This window comes from Periplaneta americana, chromosome 15 (genome assembly GCF_040183065.1).
Source record: "Periplaneta americana isolate PAMFEO1 chromosome 15, P.americana_PAMFEO1_priV1, whole genome shotgun sequence".
Lineage (NCBI taxonomy): Eukaryota > Metazoa > Arthropoda > Insecta > Blattodea > Blattidae > Periplaneta > Periplaneta americana.
The window spans coordinates 67,873,876-67,894,883 of NC_091131.1; the positions used below are offsets into that span (position 1 = coordinate 67,873,876).

The 21,008-nt window shown below is 34.3% G+C and overlaps 1 protein-coding gene across 1 annotated transcript in view; it reads left to right on the forward strand.

Annotated features, from left to right (window-relative positions):
- The window catches only part of Prp8 (pre-mRNA processing factor 8), an 88,630-nt gene that overhangs the window by 18,353 nt on the left and 49,269 nt on the right, over positions 1-21,008 (forward strand). Inside the window, exons 6-11 of the mRNA XM_069847607.1 lie at positions 5,102-5,314; positions 7,674-7,799; positions 11,809-11,914; positions 16,869-17,016; positions 19,123-19,285; positions 20,282-20,499. Of these exons, the coding sequence (XP_069703708.1) occupies positions 5,102-5,314; positions 7,674-7,799; positions 11,809-11,914; positions 16,869-17,016; positions 19,123-19,285; positions 20,282-20,499 (974 nt within the window). The remainder of the gene's footprint in view (positions 1-5,101; positions 5,315-7,673; positions 7,800-11,808; positions 11,915-16,868; positions 17,017-19,122; positions 19,286-20,281; positions 20,500-21,008) is intronic.

Below are 21,008 nucleotides of genomic sequence, written 5' to 3' on the forward strand. Positions count from 1 at the left end.
GCTATTTGAACATTGTAGAATTTCTACAATGCGAGAATGGTACTTCCCTCATAAATCTTCTTTTGCCGTAGGTAGAATTGGTGTTATAACTCTAGTACTCATCAATTCTGTTCATATTTCATACTGATTGCTAGTTACATTTATGTACATGCAGTTCAGTTAAACTGTTAAGATTTATTTATTTCTATTTTATGTTTAAGAAATATTGTTATAAAGTAACTGTGCCTTACGTCACAATCAGTTTTTTTTTTAATAATTAAACGATTATGAAAATTAATCTGTAAAAAAAAAAAAAAAAAAAAAAACTAATTTTTATCACATTACATAGTGTGTAAATTGTTGTACAGGTTTTTGTTTTTACAGACTTAACATAATAGGCATATTTTATATTAATAAATTGAAATCTTGTATTTTTAATTGAAAAAGTAATATATAAAAATAAATTGATTATTTAATAGCGTGTGTCATAGTGATATTATGAACATCTACAGTACTAAATTACAGGTCTGTGTCGAAATGTGTTGGTAATACAATGGTATTACACACAGTTTATATTCTAGCATTCAAATTAAATTTACTAAAAAGAAAGGAATGGTAAATAGGAAGAGTCCTCTTGAAATGGTTGAGAATACTGAAGTCCTGGCTGTAATTTACAAAAAAAAAAAAAAAAAAAAAAAAAAAAAAGTTTGGTATCAGGATAGTTGAAGAACTAAGAACTGTAGTTTGTGCTTTTTTATGAAGTGAGAAAAAAAAAGAGGTAAAATTGACTGAAGAAGGAAAGTTCCCCAAGAGCCATGCCCAGGGATCGAACCACCCAGTTGCAACTTCAGATTGCATTAACATAGTTACATGAACTTGCTTGTGGCTGTGTGATTAACCTCTCTGTCTTCCACCGTGGTGACCCACGTTCAATCCCTCAAAGCAGATGTGAGAGGGTTTTCTTGTCAAATTAATTTAATTGTAACCTCAGAAACAGTTCTGTTTCTTTCAAGTCCTCTTAATTATTATTGATACAGACTATACCAATTGTTCCAGCATTGGTTCATCACCACACAATTTTATAACACTAGAGAAATAACTTCATGTACATTTTGAGGCAGAAAGAGTGGGCAGACTCTTGGTCATGAGAACTGCTAAGTTCTACTCTGCTGTTCACATGTGTCAATGAACTGCATTTGGAGACATAACTGTTATGTTTGTTTATTGAAAGTCATCTGTCTACATCTACATCTGAAATGTAGTCAACCTTACCAGGGGAGAGGGTTTGTGTGTGTGTGTGTGTGTGTACACGCACGCGTGCGTGTGCATGTGCGCTAGGAGGGAAGTACCATTGTTGCTTACTGGAGACAATTATCTCATCAGAGAAAATGGCATTTCTTCAATCCGAACTGCTGTTGGAGAGTAGCCTACGGCAGATAGTCCACAATATGCTCTGTCTTCGAATGCTGATTCCTTACAGATTTACGATCCCTTATGTCATGCTCTCTAAAATGTCTCCTCACTGTTTTTGGGGAAACAGAAAAGTTGGGGCAGTTTTAAAGGGGTGGTTTTAACTTTTCTCAATAATGTAGCATCCTGTTTCCTTGTAGAGATGCATGGCTGACCAAGAATTGGACAATTCGTAACTTCATTCTCGAGAAAATGTTTCTCCCACTTCTTAGCATTTGACAAAGAGCCTTTAGTTAGTCTCTCTGGCTGTCCTTGATGCACAATAATCTATGTGAACCTGGGCAATGATTTGCTGACTGAGTTATTGTTTCTCTGCCATCGTCAAAAGTGAGGAGATAGTCAGTTTTATTTACAGACAGGAGTATTGTTTGGAAGAGGAGAGGTTTGTTATTTACTAGAGTTTGAGCATATATTGTAAGAGATATTATGGCATAAATCTAGCTTTGCGAGACATATGATGGAAAATTTGTAATTTAAAAAATGAAAATTGTCAGAGACTCGAACCTTGAACAAGTACTCTCCACTCTCTTTGTAGACCCATACTGTAACAGTCTATGCTACTGAAACTGATAATAGCAATTGGTATAGTACGTGGTTTTCCTATTCATATTTGCATCAATTGATTTTGTATTTATGAATTCTATTTATGATTTCACTCTTAAGAGGCCCTGATGCATCTAAAATCAACCCTCCATTCGATTTTATAATATATTTCAGACTCTTAAACGAAATATAGCAAATTTAAATGGTTTAATTTATGTGTTGACTAGAGCGCTTTCAGAATAAGAAGGCATATAAGGCGGAGCTAGTTCAGGCCGGTCTATCTCGACTAGCCAGTGACAGTGAAGCGGTGTTGTCCAGTTAAATCGTCGCGAAGTCTCGCTGAAGCGTCGCGTATTATTTTCTTTCTTGCGCGCACAATACTTATGGCTAGGAATGAATTTTAAGCTATGCCATTCGATAGGGCTCCGAATTCTGAATCCAACAGTACAAGAATGGCAATTGTATGTCAACTGGTTCACGTGTTATCGCTTTAAGACTAAACAGAGATATCCAACCTACAGCATAGAACATATTTTGCTCTGAATTCCGTCTCTGTAAACGAAGATAGATTCTGTTTATTTTCAAATTCAGATGTGGGCTGTTTCCTCTTGTGTGATGTGTAACTTACCGTAACAATGTCTCTTGAAGGGATTGCAATTGCCTCTGGTGTTCCATCTGTTATACGCAAAGGGATAGTCCAACACTCACAAGCGAGGAGTATGGTATTTTTGTATATATTTTTTTAAAGGACTAACTTATGATTCAGTGCGTGTCAGTTCTTCACGAACAAAGAATCTGACTGCAGAGACGTGTGGTTTAGAAGTGCATACGCTATCTCATATTCTCGGACAGGACAAAGAGACAATTAAAATAGGTGGTATACTTGAATTTACCTCTCCTGGAAAATAACGCAAAACAAACGTGTTAATTATTTGTACAATTTTCAGAACCGTGTATTACTTCATTGTACGATATTTTAAATACATTAGTAGTATGTGTTAGCAGTGCCATTAAAATAGAACGTGGAAAGAAGAAGAAAGCTGAGAATAATCATAGGTACGATTTTCACGTTTCATTGGAATATTATACATGGTATAAGACGAAATATTACATAAACATATGAGATATTTGGATGACATCGTAAACATGAACACTCCTGCCTCTTTTTCCGTGAATTATACGAAGAGCATTAACGACATTCTTCCTTAAGAGCATTAGAAAACTTTATAAAATGAAGCACATTAATTACATTTCACTTTTAAAATAAATGCAGGCATGCTAGGAACGAGGAGATTTTATAATTCCAAAACTCAATTTCTATTTTAAACCTTTCGTTACATATATTACACTTCGTACGATTTTTTCTAATATGCAATTTTATCTTCAATATATTAACGATATTATTGGATTACGGTTTTCATATTCGCTTATGTACAACTACCTTCACTCGTAGGTTTATATTGCCACAGGCCAGAGTGATAGAACATAGAATCCTGGACTTCTAGGTAGGTATAAGCTTGAGGATTAAATTAAATTAGATAGGCTTGATTTAATAAAATAAAAGAAAGTAAACTTCAGTTTCAATATGAGTACTGAATTAGCCCTACATATGAACAGATATGCTTAGATTCTTATAGCCGGATTCTTAGCCAGAATATGGAACACTGGACCTCTAGATATGTAAAAATTATATGACAAAATAAAATTAGAAGGACTTAGTTTATCAGAGAAAAATAAAATAATCTACAGTGCCAGAATGAGTACTGAATTATATATGAACACACATTATGATTACGCTGGATTATAGCCACATTCGTAACCAGAATGTAGAACCCTGGACCCCTAGGTATGTATAAGCTAGAGAATTAAATTAAATTATATAGGCTTCATTTAACGGAGGAAAAATAAAATACTTTCCAACTTCAATACTAAATTACATATCTACAGATATGTTTTCGTTTTGTTATCGCTATATTCTTAGGCTGCCCCTACAAACAAACTGCACCTTATCTTTCCTCTGGAGAAATAAACAATAATAAATTCAGCTTTGCTGTACAAGGAAGTCTGAGTAAGAATTAAAACATTCTTTCGCAGACATTATCAAAGTAAATTTCTACATATCTGTCACTTTATTTCGCAAGTCAGTGACTCCAAGAGCTACTGATCTATGAAGCGAAGAAGTAATAAAAATTGAGATGAGAATTACTTCAGTAAGAGTAATTATATTTAAACATTACACACAATGAAGAAACAGGTCTCGACCCGCTCGTTCAGCGAGAGTGCTGCTACTGATATGTTCTGTCCTTATCTGTTGTCTTTGTCTTCCACGTCTCGAGTACCGTGCACTGTGTGACAACGTCGAACTGTTGATAGCACTCAATTGGCTTAGGCCATATGCCTTCTTATTCTGAAACCACTATAGATGAGCGTGTACTGTATTACATATCTGGAACTTGTAAATAATTGTTGTCTAGTGCCTTGCATCTGGCAATGAAGCCATTAGCAGATTGTAAATAATTGTCAGAGGCCCATTCTTTTTGCTGACCATAACAAATGACCATCCTGAATTTTGACTTTTTCTCTTTCCCACTGTTACAAAGGAAAGCATGAATCTAGGAAGAAATAAATACTGTTACAAAAACACAATTCGAAGTTGAGCAATATTTAAAATAGAATAAAGTATTTTAAATTCGTTGGAATACAGTAATGGCTTTATTACCAAATTCACTGTTAAACTTCACAAAATTTAATGAGTGAAAAAACATTACTAAAGAAAGGGAGATCAGTTAAAATGACCTTGAAGTCTGGATCATTGTTACTTGCTTAGGAAATTATGTGGACAATAACAGTCATTATTACTGTATTGATTTACTGTATTTGTTCTGCTACTATGTCCCCATGAATCAGAAATGTTTGATACCACGTGACAGTAGAGTACCATTCCCTCATAAAACTTTCAGAGTTTTCCCTTTGTGGAATTTTCTTTCCAGGAATGTATATTAGGTTACATTGCAGGTTAAAATATCCATTGTGGTTCTCAAAATTGCATGTATTAAAGTACAAATGATGTGTGTTTTATGCGAGAGTCTAAATTAGTAATGTGTTTCAGGCATGTGAATGGATCAACATACAGGCGCTGGAATTTATCATTGCCACAGATGGCCACATTGTACCGACTTGCCAATCAACTCCTCACTGATTTGGTTGATACCAATTTCTTTTATCTTTTCGATCATAAATCATTTTTCACAGCCAAGGCCTTGAATATGGCCATTCCTGGTGGTCCCAAGTTTGAGCCCCTCATCAAGGATTCCAATCCTGCGTAAGTATTACGTAACTAGTTTTATATTCAGTTAATGTGTAGTTACTGAATTTTATTAGGCCTATAATAAATTGTAAATAGAAGTTGGCTGTTGATAAATTACTTGTTTGGTTTCCATTGCCTCTACATATGATTATTTAAACTTTTCTGCACTCTGTGTTAGTCTTTCAAAGTCGAATTCCATTCCAAATGTCAGAAGGCAGAATTCTTACGCGATTTTGTTAAGATGATGACTGTTGATTATTAACTGGAATTATGTAACTAATTTAATCTAGAGGAATTGTAATAATTTACATACAGGAAAGATGGTTGACATCTTATTATGTAGTTCTGACACTAATTTGAGAGGACATGTGGTGAAATATTGCTACTTTCTCAAAAAAATGGTCTAGAACAGGGGTTCTCAACCTTATAAGATTGTGAGTACCATCCACTTGTAATACTAAATGAGAAATGAAAGGTAGAATGCATATAGTTTCCTTTGGAAAAAGTAGATGCTAATTTTGATGAAAATAGATACGAAATTTTCAGGTCCCTAGTAATACTATAATACTAATGCTTCTTACATTGATGCATCTGTGTGACAGATCCATTAATTAAGAATACACAAAGACACAAATATACATAATACACTATGTTACTGTAGACTCCACTGCTGGTAGCCATATTTGCAGGTCTAAAATAAGAGGATTTCCATTCCATTTAATACGTGTGAAATTGCACAAAGAATAATAGACCTGGAAAACAACATCAGAATGCGTCAACATAAGAAAATGTACAATACTGAATATTACAAGTACAGTAGAGTCTCGTTAATCCGAACTAATTGGGACCAAGCCCTGTTTGGATTACAAGATTTTCGGATTAACTGAAATATTTCCTGTAATGCAATACATGCTATTCACGAGCACTGAGAGATGATGGTGGAAATACCCTGTTGCTATTTTTAGAACCACTACCTATCTGCCTGCCTGCCTGATTTTATGAACATGAGAAATGTGTAAATTATGTACAGAAAACACTAATTGTTGTAAGTACTGTGTAATGTGATATTTTTCATAATTTTTTAAAGTAAAAGAAATTGAGTGAATTTATACGTTTTTTTCTTTTCGCTGCTTTGTGCTATTACAATAAATTTAGTGTTTTCTTAAAATAATTTTGTTCGGATTAACCAGATTTTCGGATTAGTGTAGTTCGGATTAACGAGACTCTACTGTACATAAATACATAAAATATTGGGGGACATAATCACGCCTACTGTGTATCTGATTCTATGGTATACCGAGGTGCAGTATAATGGGATTTGTGTACTGTATATAAAACACACAACATATAAATTTAAGAGCAAAAAAAAAAAAAAAATGCTATATGAAATCTATTGCAAATTTGTGTGTTTGGAAAGGAGGATGTTGTTAGGCTTTCAGTGAATAACAATTCAATTACGAAATTTTTATATACATTTTCACAGATATACATGAAACATCTAATATGTTGTTTTCTAATGCCAGGCGTTTGACAATAAAGTCATTTGACCTCTTGCACTCCAATATTTTTCAAAGATATTATGGCCAGCCACTGAAGCACAGATTTTGAGGTGTTCCGAATCCATTTCTTGGTTTGAGTTGCACATTGGGCAGTTAGGAGACTGATATATTCCAATTCTATGCAGGTGTTTGGCCAAACAATCCTGGCCTGTTGCCAATCTAAATGCAGCTACAGACGATTTTCGTGGTAAATCGGGAATTAACTGTGGATTTTAATGCAGAGAGTTCCATTTTTTCCCTTGAGGTTGTGTTATCAAATTTTGTTTGTTGAAGTCCAAGTATGTAGATTTAATAAATCTTTTCACAGAGTGAAACATCTAATATACAATAGAGTCAAATTATTTTCCTCCTAACTATAGTAACTATAGGTTTTTTTTTGTCTTATATGGATTGGAAGACATTGTAATACGAGTTTGGATATTAACACACCTGAGAAATATGGTTAATATGATGAAATTTGATTATGTTTACATTCAGTTTCGTTAGGCTGATATTTCTTTGAAATAACTACTGAAGCTTTCCTGGCAACATAACTCAAAATTTTCTCGGGCTTCCAGCCAGGTCGTAAGTTGGTGATCCACCGACGTTTCGATGATGTTCATCTTCCTCATCTTCAGGGTTAAATGATAGGGTACCCTTAGATATCATTTAACCCTGAAGATGAGGAAGATGAACATCATCGAAACGTCGGTGGATCACCAACTTACGACCTGGCTGGAAGCCCGAGAAAATTTTGATTGATATTTCTTTATTTAACGTGTGATCTATTGATTGTATTGTTACATATCTTGAGTCTTTTATGTTTTATTTTGTAGGGATGAGGATTGGAATGAATTCAATGATATCAACAAGATTATCATCAGACAGCCAATTCGTACAGAATACAGGATTGCGTTTCCATACTTATACAATAACATGCCGCATTATGTACATCTTTCATGGTGAGTTCAATTATTTTTTTACATTTAGTTAATATTTCATAAATTATCATAGAATTATACTGTCAATATTCTATGTCCCAAGAAGAGGTATAGAGGTATGATTGTTATAAATTTGTTCTTTGCTACACACATTTCTGAACATTGTACATATACAGCTCGTTGCACATATACAGCTCGTGTGGAAGATCTGAAAGCTTGGTCTACGTCGCTTGGGAGGAGAGAGAACAGTGTGAAAACAGTAAGTGCTTGTGTACGCTAAACATGAAATTGAAAACATTGACTAGTTAAGTTGAGCTCCTAGTCCGAGTCCTCAAGTTCTGCTATCCCATCCATTTTACCATCACAGTTGGAAGCATCATTATCTTCATCACTGATACCACCGAGCCTTATGATACTGGGGTCTGTGATATCATCGAACAATAACTTGTGCTTCATGTATATATATATATATATTTTTTTTTCAAAAGTAAAATTTTTACAAAGAGGATGGCACTTTCAAGAATGGGATCTACAGAATATTTGACTAATGAGGGTTTGTACATTTGTATGAGTTGGTATGATGTTGGTTTCAACAAATCATCACTGTAAGGAATGGTCTATTTTTCAAGTCATTCCTTCGTTACAGTTATTGAATTTTAAATGGAGGTTCTATTTAAAGCTACATTACGGTAAGCAAATGTTGGGTAACTATCAATGCTGGACCCCGGACTCATTTCACCGACATTATCACCTTCATTTCATTCAGATGCTAAATAACCTAAGATGTTGATAAAGCGTCATAAAATAACTTACAAAAACATTATGGTAAGGAGTGTTATCAAATAACAATGGAGGGTTAAATTTGGAATCAAGTTCTCTCGAATCCATTTCTCATAATTAAATTGGATTATTTGAGAGTGGTAATCCCCATGTGTACATTATTTTCAAAGAAATAAAAAAACGCTGTATGGAAAAGGAAAAATTTCGGAACCAACTTCATACCTACATAACTGCAGAAATTATTGTATTTTGATGCAAAAATCGTATGTAAGCTATAATATGGAAGCTTATATATATACAAAAGAGGATCATAGACATATTAAAGCAATTTTTGTGATTTTGGACAAACTAATTTTGTAAAATCTACTCCTCATTTCTTCTCTCAGCTCGATAATTAGAGTCGGCCTTTGTTGGTGCAGTTGGTATAGCACTGGCCTTCTATGCCTGAGGTTGTGGGTTTGATCCCGGGACAGGTCGATGGCATTTAAGTGTGCTTAAATGTGACAGGCTCATGTCAGTAGATTTACTGACATGTAAAAACTCCTGCGGGACGAAATTCTGGCACACCGCCGACACTGATATAACCTCGGCAGTTGCGAGCGTCATTAAATAAAACATAACAGTTTTGTTAATTAGAAATAATCCTGATATCGTGATTTTCAACTTATAGTGATGTACTTATTTTTTGTTTATCCCAACAATATCACAGTTTTTAGCAGAGTTCTAACATTAATATTACCATATTAAAGCCAGTTGCGTCTGACAGTTTCATTCTAAATGCAGTGACTGCTGCAACATGTTTCTCTGTTATGTAAAGTCGTACACTGTTCTTCACACTACACTATCGTCATATGCGTCTGGTATGAAGATACTCATTTTAAATTATTATCATCTTCTTATACGGCATTTCGAAAGACATACCGTTGCCTCTTTTTATTTTCCTCGTTTCTGCAACATGTTTTCATACTGTTACAGGACACGCCTGTAGCCATTACCACTCGCTTTTGAATGTGTAGAGGAATTTCATTTCCTTGAGAAGCTTCTTTGGATGTAAACACCAATAGATACATAGTTTGTAACTTCTTTGGTTTTACTATGAAGCTTCCTCTCGTTTAATTTTGAAATAACTGCTGGATTTATTTCCTTAACTACATTTGCAAATTACAAACACTTAAACTCTAAATACACAGTTTAAATACATACACACTTATAAATGTATCCACTGAATATTTATAAAATTTCCGTAAAGTAACACAAATAGATTCACTACAAGCGCCTATCAATGAGCGAACAACTGGCAAATGTTTTGCAAGTGGACTTTACACCTGACTAAGAACAGTTATCTGTCTTTTAAATCTCAACGGGCTCTAAGCTTTTAGATATTTCGCACGAGCTGTACATAGGTACAGTGAGATTTTTGATAGTCATGATTCAGCATTTGTTCATAAGTCAGCATCTCCTGTTGCTGGAAAATGCTACAGTGACCTTGGTGTGGAATGTAATATCAAAATCAAAATTAATTTCAGCACTAATAAAACAGTGTAACCTAAATAATTTTAATATAGACACCAACATTGATCGCAACAACTTTGAAAGGCTGTCTGTACATTCTTGACGTCACTTTAAGAAGTTGTCATTGATCATCTTAGGTTTTTGTGCACGGTTCTTCCCAATTTCTGCCCGCAAATTGATCTCGATGTATGATCTTTTAATTCTTCTGCTGTATAAGTGTTGTGTGAAGTTTTTAGGCGAATTTTCTAGTTCAGCACAAATATAAAAAAGTTTTTCCTTGATGAGCACATATCCTTCTTGTTTGATTTTTTTGTCTGGTATAGATACACTTTCTCTACACTTCTTTGCCAATATGATTTATTACACTATCTCTATTGGAGCATGAAGACTTGGGTACTTCATAGTATGTATTTTTGAGTGGCCATCATTTACAAGCAGATAAAATACGTGAGACAGTAAAGCTGATAGTAATAGCTCTGTACAGCTCTGAAAGTAAACTGCATTTCTATTTTTTTGAGGGATCTTGAGATAGGATGTTAATATATTGAGTAGAAGGTAGATGTTAGAAGCTGGAAAGAATACCGATCCTTCACTAGCACTGTATAACACCAGGTTGGTCATTTAAAAATCTGTTGTTGTTATTGTTGTTGTTATCTAATGCCGGGCTTTGGCAACGAAGCCATTAGCTTTCTTGCTCTCCAATATTTCTCTGTGGTGGATCCATCAGGTAGAACTTCACAGGTTTGTAGATGATCTTCAGTCATTTCTTCTTCTTTGTTGCATAGAGGGCAATTTGGATTTGTGTAAATTCCTATTTTATTCAAGTGTTTGGCCAAATAATCGTGTTCTGTAAGCAGTCTGAATTTTGCTACTGCAGATTTACGTGGGATTTCTGGAATAATTTCTGTTTTTTTTTTTTTATTAAAATGCTCCATTTTTTATCTTTGGCTTTGGTACATAGTGCTTGGTTTTGCTTGATATTTAAAAATCTTAATTTGATTTAGTTGGCCATGGCTAGCACCCACTTGCTGTATTCCATCTAATTTTGTTCTTTCTCACCTATGCTGTGTCAAATGTTATTTGACATTATCTTTTGCACCTTTAGTTAGTTTTTTGGGTACAGAGAGTTCATTAATTGGGATAAAATTTAAGCAATTTTTGAGAAGAATTCGTTTTCGCATTGTTTGAAAATAATTATTTGATTTGATAGTTCAATTTTTGTTGATCTTATAATTTGAAGTTTAACAGAGTTGTCACTTAATAAGAATAAATGAATTTCTGAAAGGAAGGTTGTTTATCAGAGTGAGGGGTGCTCTTAAAATAGAGGAATGCAGTAACAGAAATTACAGGTATTATTTTCATTTGGTTAAAAAAAAAAAAATGCTCATTTACAACAGTTATTGCTTGATAGAAATGATGTAATAATACAGATTTCACTGTGTACTTTTGTAATTGTAAAATTATCTTTGTGTCATTTATATGTTCAGTCACGCTTGTTTTTAAGTATCTTTCAAGATTAAGATTCTGAACTAGCAGCGTGAAAGATAAATAGTGATGGCGTATTAGTTGCTTTACAAAGTTAGTAATGCAACTGCTGAGCTCACTAACATCAATAATACATATTTTGTGTTATGAAATGATTATTATGCGTGTAAAAAAATACGAGATAAAATATAATTATTTAAAGCTCTGATAAATTCCAGAAACCGAAGTTACTTCTTTTTTCCTTTCGTTTTAGGTATCATGCACCAAATGTTGTGTACATCAAAACAGAAGATCCTGATTTACCAGCATTCTATTTTGATCCACTGATAAATCCAATATCTCATCGCCATTCCCTGAAGGTATGTCTTTTAATCTGTTTTCAGTTTGGTGAACTGATCATATATATGAAGAGCACAGGAAAAGAACGTGCTTTGTCCACTTTATCAAATTTTTCAGGAGAGCAATTTCAAAGTTTGAAACCGAATTCCATGGATACTAACGGAGATATTAATGAACACTTAAGTCAGTATGAAAGAACAGGTTATCTGAATGAATTTGAATTTAAGTTTGCATCCTTATTTTTGAAAATTGTAGTTTTATTGACATTTACGTAAAGTAATGTCATAAGTTACAGGGAAAAAACGTGCTTCTTATGTACGGAGGAATTAATTTTAGATTAAATATTACAAGTAAAGCTGTTTTCTTCCGGAAACGTGTTTGTATGTCTGTTTGTGCATATTGTGTGTATAGAAATTTTGAATTAACATTCAGAATTTCAAAATCACGGGATTGACAAACCTTTAAATGATAACATAACGTTAAACATTTTCTCTTTCCTTTTTTAACTTTTTCTGTAATGAAGTGGAGTGGGGCATAATAATAATAATAATAATAATAATAATAATAATAATAATAATAATAATAAAGATCACTTTTGTCACAAAATGCTCAGAACCTTATAAGAATAAAACAAGATCAATTCTGTCCCAAAACACACAAGGTATAATAATAATAAAGATCACTTTTGGCTCAAAATACACGTGAACTAATAATAATAAAAATCACTTTTGTCCCAAAATGCACAAAGCCTAATAATAATAATAATAATAATAATAATAAAGATCACTTTTGTGCAATTTTGTCCCAAAATGCACGGGACATAATAATAATAATAATAATAAAAAAAAAATAAAATAATAATAATAATAATAATAATAATAATAATAATAATGCTCACTTTTGACTCAAAATGCACAGAGCCTAATAATAATAATAATAATAATAATAATAATAATAATAACAACAACAACAATGATCACTTTTGTTCCAAACTGCACAGGACCTAATAACAATAAAAATCACTTTTGACCCAAAATGCACAGCCCAGTCTAGTGTGGAAGGTTTGTGTAAAACACTCTATCTTTGTGTCCACGAAATTCCTTCAAAATCTGGAGGTCCTAATACTTTTCCTTCGATATTACCAGAGAAGTTTCTTTGTTAGAAACAATGTTACCGATATTTAAATTATTAGCGGATATAAAATAAATTATTCAAAATAATTTGTGTTTTGCCTCTGTAAGCAGGACATGGGTATTCTTCAGATTGCTGCTCTCGAAATCGCAGTGAAGCTCTCACCACCGATGAAATCCTAGTTCCATTACATATATCACAATGTTGAATGAGGTGAGGGTGTTCTTTTGTGATGATTACTCCTCTGATGGGCCTTGTAAGAAATGAATATTTCCTCAAATATTTCTTCTGCAGAAATGACTCCCAACTTCCCATCATATCTTGATTGAACACCACAACATCAAAAGGCGTAGGTTTACTTCGAGCTTGTACCATGATCCGCACCCAACCCATTGGAAGTTCTGCTACTGCTTTTGTATTAGTTAGTCCTATATTTTATTACATTCCATAAACGAATGTTTCATTCTGTTCGTATGTTTCAATTCGTTCACAAGATAATTAAGATACTTCAGAACAATATAATTCTTGCTCTGGCCTGAACATGAATCACAAAAATTTTCAAGATATCCGCTTTGTTGTCCATTATTCCTGTCACAAAGTGATTTAAAAAGGATACGACTTCATTGGCTCCTTTTCTACCATTATCTTCAGTACAACTAAAAAACACTGAAGTTTCATCTGAAATTTGATGAATATTGAAAGAGTAAACAGATAATTGCCTTCTGTAATACTAGTAGACATCATTGATACTAATGTACGGTAAGCATACATTTTTTCGTAGTCCATGAAAATTGCTTCTGTTTCTTCAAACTTCCGACTTCTTAAACGAGCATTCCTCTTTCTGGTATAAAATATTTCAACTTTGAGTTTATGGACCTTGTTGTTACTGGTGATCTTATTAATTTATCCCAAAACTTGTTTCTTCATGTTGCCATCTAAATTATTTTCAGTCAGTTTTGCATTCAGCACTTCCATCTCAGCTGTGTACTTATCACATGCATGTATCACTCCTTGGATATCCAAATGCTATATTGAATTTGGTGTTGAACATTATTCTGTATGTTTCATATGAAATTATTAAATTTTGGTATTTTTTCTTGAACATTTCATACATCTTTTTCACTGATAGTTCTTCTGGGAGATACAATTTATTGGTCCTTCCATTGCTGTAATGACTGATCGCTTTCGATAAACTGGAATTATTGTAATGAGCCCAGTCATATGCAATGATTGTTGATTCCAGTCTGCTAAATCATTAAATTGCCTTATAATACTTGATCTTTCTTCAGCACTTACTTCCTCGAAACACTTTAACTAACAGTTGCAGTCTTCTCCTACTTCATGTGATTGAACCCTTAATTTCTTCATGACTGCAGTCATTCTCCCTCGTACTTTCTTTTTCTTAACACTGTTAGAAGTCGAAGGTCTCTGAGTTCCATCCTCAGATGAAGTACTCAACATTCAATAATATAATAATATTAAAATTTAAGTGACAAATTTACAACACTTATACTTCTAAACTGAATTTCTCAAACTAAAAAGATTTATACTTGTACATAAAGTTTATGCAGCAAGAACGAATTTTCTCATTATAACAATAATGAAAAACAATGGAATATTATTTTTACTCCAATTCCCTTCTTCCTGCTATAACATGCATGCCAATCCATAAGGAAACTAAAAATTAAATCACAGAAACAGTGGACAGAGCACATTATTTCCCTGTAGTGAGAGGACTTAGCACGTTCTTTCCCTGTACGCCAAATCTAAAATCTCTTGTAGCACTTCGACTATTCACATTATCACACTGGTTGATTAATAACTTTAAACTACATGGAATCCTGCATCTCACAGCCTGCATAACTCATTTTTGAAAAAGTGGACAAAGCACGTTCTTTTCCTGTGCTCTTCATATGGAATTCCTTTTATATATTGGAGGATCTTCCTCATGAAATGATCTGATGAATTAATGAAGCATTAACAGGGAAATGGATATGTCTTAACATATATGAATACTGTTTGGACTCACAGGCAGTTGAAGACAAATTTGTATTATGGAAAATAAGTGGTACAGACATTTGGCCAGTGGTTCATGCATTACTGACTGAATTTATAACTTACTTAATTTAATTTATTATTACCACAACAGTTATTTTCTACAAAATATATAGCTTGTTAGTGTTATGAAATCATGCAATGGATGTACGATGCCTGTCTAAAAAGTATCCGACCTTTAGCCAGAAAAAATATTTCAAATACCTGACGGGGTTGGGACCCTAATCCCCTTCAAAGTAGGCCCCTTGTGCTTGCACATACTTAGCCCACCGATCCTTCCACTGCCGGAAACACCTCTGGAAGTTCTCTTTTGGAATGGTGTTCAGCTCCGTCTCGGTTTCCGCATTATCTCTTCTCTACTCTCAAAATGGGATCCTTTCAGTGGTGTCTTCAATTTTGGAAACAACCAGAAGTCGCAAGGAGCCAGGTCTGGAGAGTAGGGAGGTTGGCGAACGGTTGTAATTCCATTTTTGGCCAAGAAAGTGTGGATCAATTGGGATGAATGTGCGGGGGCGTTGTCGTGATGCAAGTGCCAGTTGTTCGCCGTCCACATGTCTGGTCTTTTGTGCCGAACTGCATCACGGAGTTGCCGGAGAACATCGTGATAGTACTCCTTTGTCACCGTTTGTCCTTCCGGTGCGTATTCGTGATGCACAATTCCACAGACATCAAAGAAAACAGTCAGCATCACCTTGATTTTGCTTCGCACCTGCCGCACTTTCTTCGGCCTTGGAGACTCGGGATGCTTCCATTGCGACGACTGTCTTTTTGTTTCTGGGTCGTACCCGTACACCCATGACTCATCTCCAGTTATCACGGTGTTCAGAAACCCAGGATCAGCGTTGGTGGTGTCCAGAAGGTCCTGTGCAACGTCACGACGGAGGTCTTTTTGTTCCGGGGACAACAACGTGGGCACGAATTTCGCAGCCACTCGGTTCATGTTCAAATCATCATGCAAAATTGCATGTGCAGAATCTTTACTCACTCCAACCTCTTCGGCAATCTCCTGCACGGTCAAACGACGATCTGCCATCACCAAATTTCGCACCCTCTCAACAACAGCTGCACTCCGAGCAGTTTGGGGCCTGCCACAACGCTGCTCACTCTCCGCTGATGTGCGGCCATCTTTGAATCGGTTGAACCACTCCTTAATTTGTGTTACACCCGTCGCATCTTTCCCACACACCTGCTGAATCTTACGAATTGTTTAACTTTGAGAATCACCAAGCTTTTGACAAAATTTGATGCAGTATCTTTGCTCAGTTCGTTCAGTCATCTTGCGAGAAAACTAAATCCGACAAACACTTAGAACAGCACCTTACTTGGCGACCACCAGCCAGTGACTGGCACAAGCGAATGCGGTGAAAAAATTCAAGCATGCGCATTACGGTTCCTCCTTCCACCGTGCGCAGTGGCGCCGCCTTAGAATCACTACTTTGCGCGGGAAAATTTAAGGTCGGATACTTTTTAGACAGGCCTCGTAGATAATTAAATATTTTTTATAATACTACTATTTTCATGAAATAACAGAGTAGCAACTTGAAAGATAAAGTTATTTTGTATGAATAATCCTGGATGTGGTTGATAATTTATTTTAAAAATTTCGAACTTTGATGCAAACGTCTTATTTAATGTATTTATACATCATTGAGTTCTTAATTTTTCAGTGACCATGATTATTTGTTATTAATTTTTATGAATTTCGTTACCTCCATTATTTATATTTTTGTACTACTACTATCTTTGATTACATCTGTTATCATGTTTTATTATGTACATTTGTTCTAGGCTGCTGAACCATTACCTGAAGATGACGAAGAATTTGAATTGCCAGAGGAAGTACAGCCATTCTTGCAAGAAACACCATTGTATACTGACAACACAGCAAATGGCATTGCCCTTCTGTGGGCTCCTAGGCCATTCAACATCAGATCAGGCAAGTTAGTCAGTGTGAATGAATATCATTTATTCTTAAATGTTGTTGATTCAGTAATGTAATAATTAGCTAACCAGCCTGTCACTTTCAATGACTGTTGCATTGAGATACCGTCACAAAACTGACTTAAATATCGCAGAAGGCTTATTCTCTTAGACAACTTACCAATATTTCTTCATCGTTGACTTCGTTTGTGATGTGATACATTTTTTTGTTATAATGTAACTAAGGGGTATTATTTGTAGATTCTTATAAAAGATAAATGGTGAATTTAATAGATTATGGTATATTAAAGTAAAAGTGACATTTTGTTTAAGCTGATAATACCTTCTTTTTCGAAACCAGAAAGTGCTCAGAGCTAAGTGTAGTTTTTTCATTATCATTGTCTTTGTTTTTGTCATCTTCTTTACGCTCGCTTGAGAAGAATCATCTGAGCGCTAGGTTACCGTGAATAAAACAGCGAACGAATGCACTCTCTCAATTATCGCTTCGTTTTTGTTTATCGGACTGTTTCAAACATCCTCGCAGTTTTAAATAACAAGTTTCAATAATCATGGAAAAAAAAAAGAAAAGAGCACCGAACTTCTCACAGTTCAAAGTGGGAATTCTTTTAGAACTCGTCAGCAATTCTGCATTCACATTAGAGAATAAAAGTACTGACGGAAGTTCTTTAAGAGAAAAGCAGGCTACCTGGTTGGATTTAACCTCACAATTCAAAATGAGTTATACGTGTTTACATAATTCAACATAATTTGAAACTTAATTTATACAGTGGTTATTTCATATTATTGATAATAATTGGGAAAATTTCAGTATATGGATACCTCACTGACAATTATCTTGAAATAGGCTACTAAAAAGAGCAGATTTGTATGTGTCGAATGCTCATCATCTTGCTTACGAAAAGACACATTTCAGTACCAATAATTTATTTGGGAAAATTTCAGTATACGGATACCTCGCTAAAAAAAAAAAAAAAAAAAAAAGAGCAATTCGTCTGTGTATGTCGAATACGCATCATCATGCATACGAAAAGGAAGTTTTTAGTGCCAATTTATTTTGTGTGCACAAGGTTGGAATTTTGGAGTAAGAGGGAAAGGAAAGTATCCTTGTTCTGAAATTTATCCATTTATTTTGTGTTCACAAGGTTGGAATTTTGGAGTAAGAGGGAAAGGAAGGTATCCGTGTAATTTCTCTTAATTCAAGCGTAAATAGCCTAATTGTTCAAAACGTCATGTAGGTCCTAATAGTTTCAAACGGCAAATCTATAGCTAATAAATGATAATCTCGCATTCTACAAAATGGTAATTTAGTTTTACTATATTATTACTGGCATAGAATAACTACTTTATTATTATGTTAACAAAATTGGACAGTTAGGCCTAAATAATATTTTGTTCTCTTGTAAAATCCCGATCTTCCAAAGCAGAAACATATATAAAACATTAGTCTATTTTGAGAAAAAAAAACATTTTTATTATTCATCTACAAACTTACTCTTTCTACAATAACACCAATTCTGTTATTTCTGGAGTGATTTGCGTGTTCAAGATACATCATTTCATCTTCAATTCCATCAAGTACCTACGTCAAATCGTGCCGCCATTTTGGTTTTCTCGACTTGACCATGTTCAATTGAAGGTAATCGGTCCCACACCCGTGATCAAATTTGATCATCATCAACTCGCTTGTTTAACTTTGATCGAGATTGATACTCCGCAAATTGGCATTGAAGATGGTCAAGTGCCGACTTAACCATGGTCAAATTTTAATAGAGAATGGTGCATACGGCCATAAGAATGACACTTCATTTAGACTTGTGAAATTCATCTTGCTGTTTCATATAGTGATTGAAGATGTCACTTTACCAAACATGTTCCGAATTTTTTGTGTAATCTTTGTATAATGATCGTGGGAGGAATGTGTTAGGAAGGCAGTACTTAAGTTGTTTTCTGTCTTCATTGATATTACATTTCGTTATTATTGCTTCATCTGTCAGATGTGAAACTGGAAACACCCAATAATATTGATGGTTTCCAGTGCATTAACACTGTAGGTAGTAAATAGTTACTGGGTTTTGATATTTAATATTACTTTATTTTTCAGGTCGAACTCGCAGAGCTATTGATGTACCTCTTGTAAAGTCATGGTACAGAGAGCACTGTCCACCTGGTCAGCCTGTGAAAGTGCGAGTCAGCTATCAGAAGTTACTCAAGTACTTTGTGCTGAATGCACTGAAGCATAGACCACCAAAACCACAGAAGAAAAGGTGATTATAAAGGATATTTTGTTAGGGCACATATGAAAGAAAATATTGGATTATATTTGCTATATAAAGATATCATGATACAGAATTGTATTATTGTATCAAAATAAGATGATTCATTTTAAATTTCTCAAGATATGGCTTATAATTTAATACTTTACCTGGCCTTTATTGGTCTAAGTGAGTCAAAATCCATTTCTGAAATGGGGATATCTGTATGACTGAATTCATTATCCTACCGATAATGAATAAATGGAGTTTGAGTAGACAGATTTTATCTGGGTTGCTTTCAAGGACTAGATTCTTTACTTTCATTGTAAAGGAAGCCATGCTAAGGAAGTTCATTATCATGAAAATCCACTGCTTGGAATCGTTTGACCACAAGGACAACTCAATTTGCCCATTTAGATTACTAATTTAAATTTATAAATATCCCACATTAGTAATACAACTGCATCAGTGACATGGTTAAAAATTTTTATTAAAAGCTTTGTAGAACTGAAACAAAATTAATATCTTTCTGGAGGTCTAGACATGTTACATAAGATTAAGCAAAATGATTGTCTTTTTGGTGATCTGGACATGTGACAACATTAAATGCTAGTTAATAAAATGACATTATTTTTTTTTTTAATTAAGAAGGTGAATGAATCATACTGTAGTGATTGACCATGTTCGTTCGTTTTGATCTCAGCTTTAAGTGAGTTAGAATTAAGTTTTGTTACCAACAGAGCAAGAAAATCGTGTACTCAGAACCCACATCTGCTGCATTACATCAAATTTATTTACTTCTACTATGACGAGCATAGATATATTTTTCTCACGTTCAACTAATGCTAAAAGCTCTACCTGTTGCTGTAATAGGGAACTTGTTGAAAGAAGATAGCTTTAGGATGATGGTGTTCATCCCTAGTACTGATTTTGTTTATCTATTACACATGTATGTGAATATTTTTTTTCTTAAAGTAGTATATAATTTTTGTGTAACTTGTATTCCAGATACTTGTTCAGATCATTCAAGTCGACAAAGTTTTTCCAGACAACCACTCTTGACTGGGTGGAGGCAGGTTTGCAAGTGTGCCGTCAAGGCTACAATATGCTTAATCTCTTGATTCATCGCAAGAATTTGAACTATCTTCACTTGGATTACAATTTCAATCTGAAGCCTGTGAAGACACTCACAACCAAGGAGAGAAAGAAATCTCGTTTTGGAAATGGTATGTATGGTACCTTGTTATATGTTCATGTTCTGTGTGACTTTCTTTGCTTGTATGGTATCCTACCTGAATATTAAGTTGTTGGTGTCAACGCCAGCATTCCAATGTTTGCTTACTTTCTAGAATATTCGCCATATATGTCACAATGTAGTTCTACTGAGGAAGACAGTTATTACAGTGGTGAAAATGGTGGTAATAACTTACATGGGGAAGTAGTGAAATGATAGCAAGGGAAATGAGAATACCTAAAGGAAACTTGTCATAATAGATTTTTGTTGAACTTTGTGGGATTTGAAATTGTGTCTTCAGGATGGAATATTGTTTGGCTGACATTGCACTTAATATGACTCAGGAGACGTTTTTGGCTAAGAAAGGCACAGAAATTCTACAAAAACTCCTACTATTCTGTAAAATTGCTAATCAAGGGAAAATTTCAATCAATGTACATACAAAACTGCAAAAACAATGTGGAAGGCAAGAAAAGTGTTAAATTGTTATATCTAATCCAG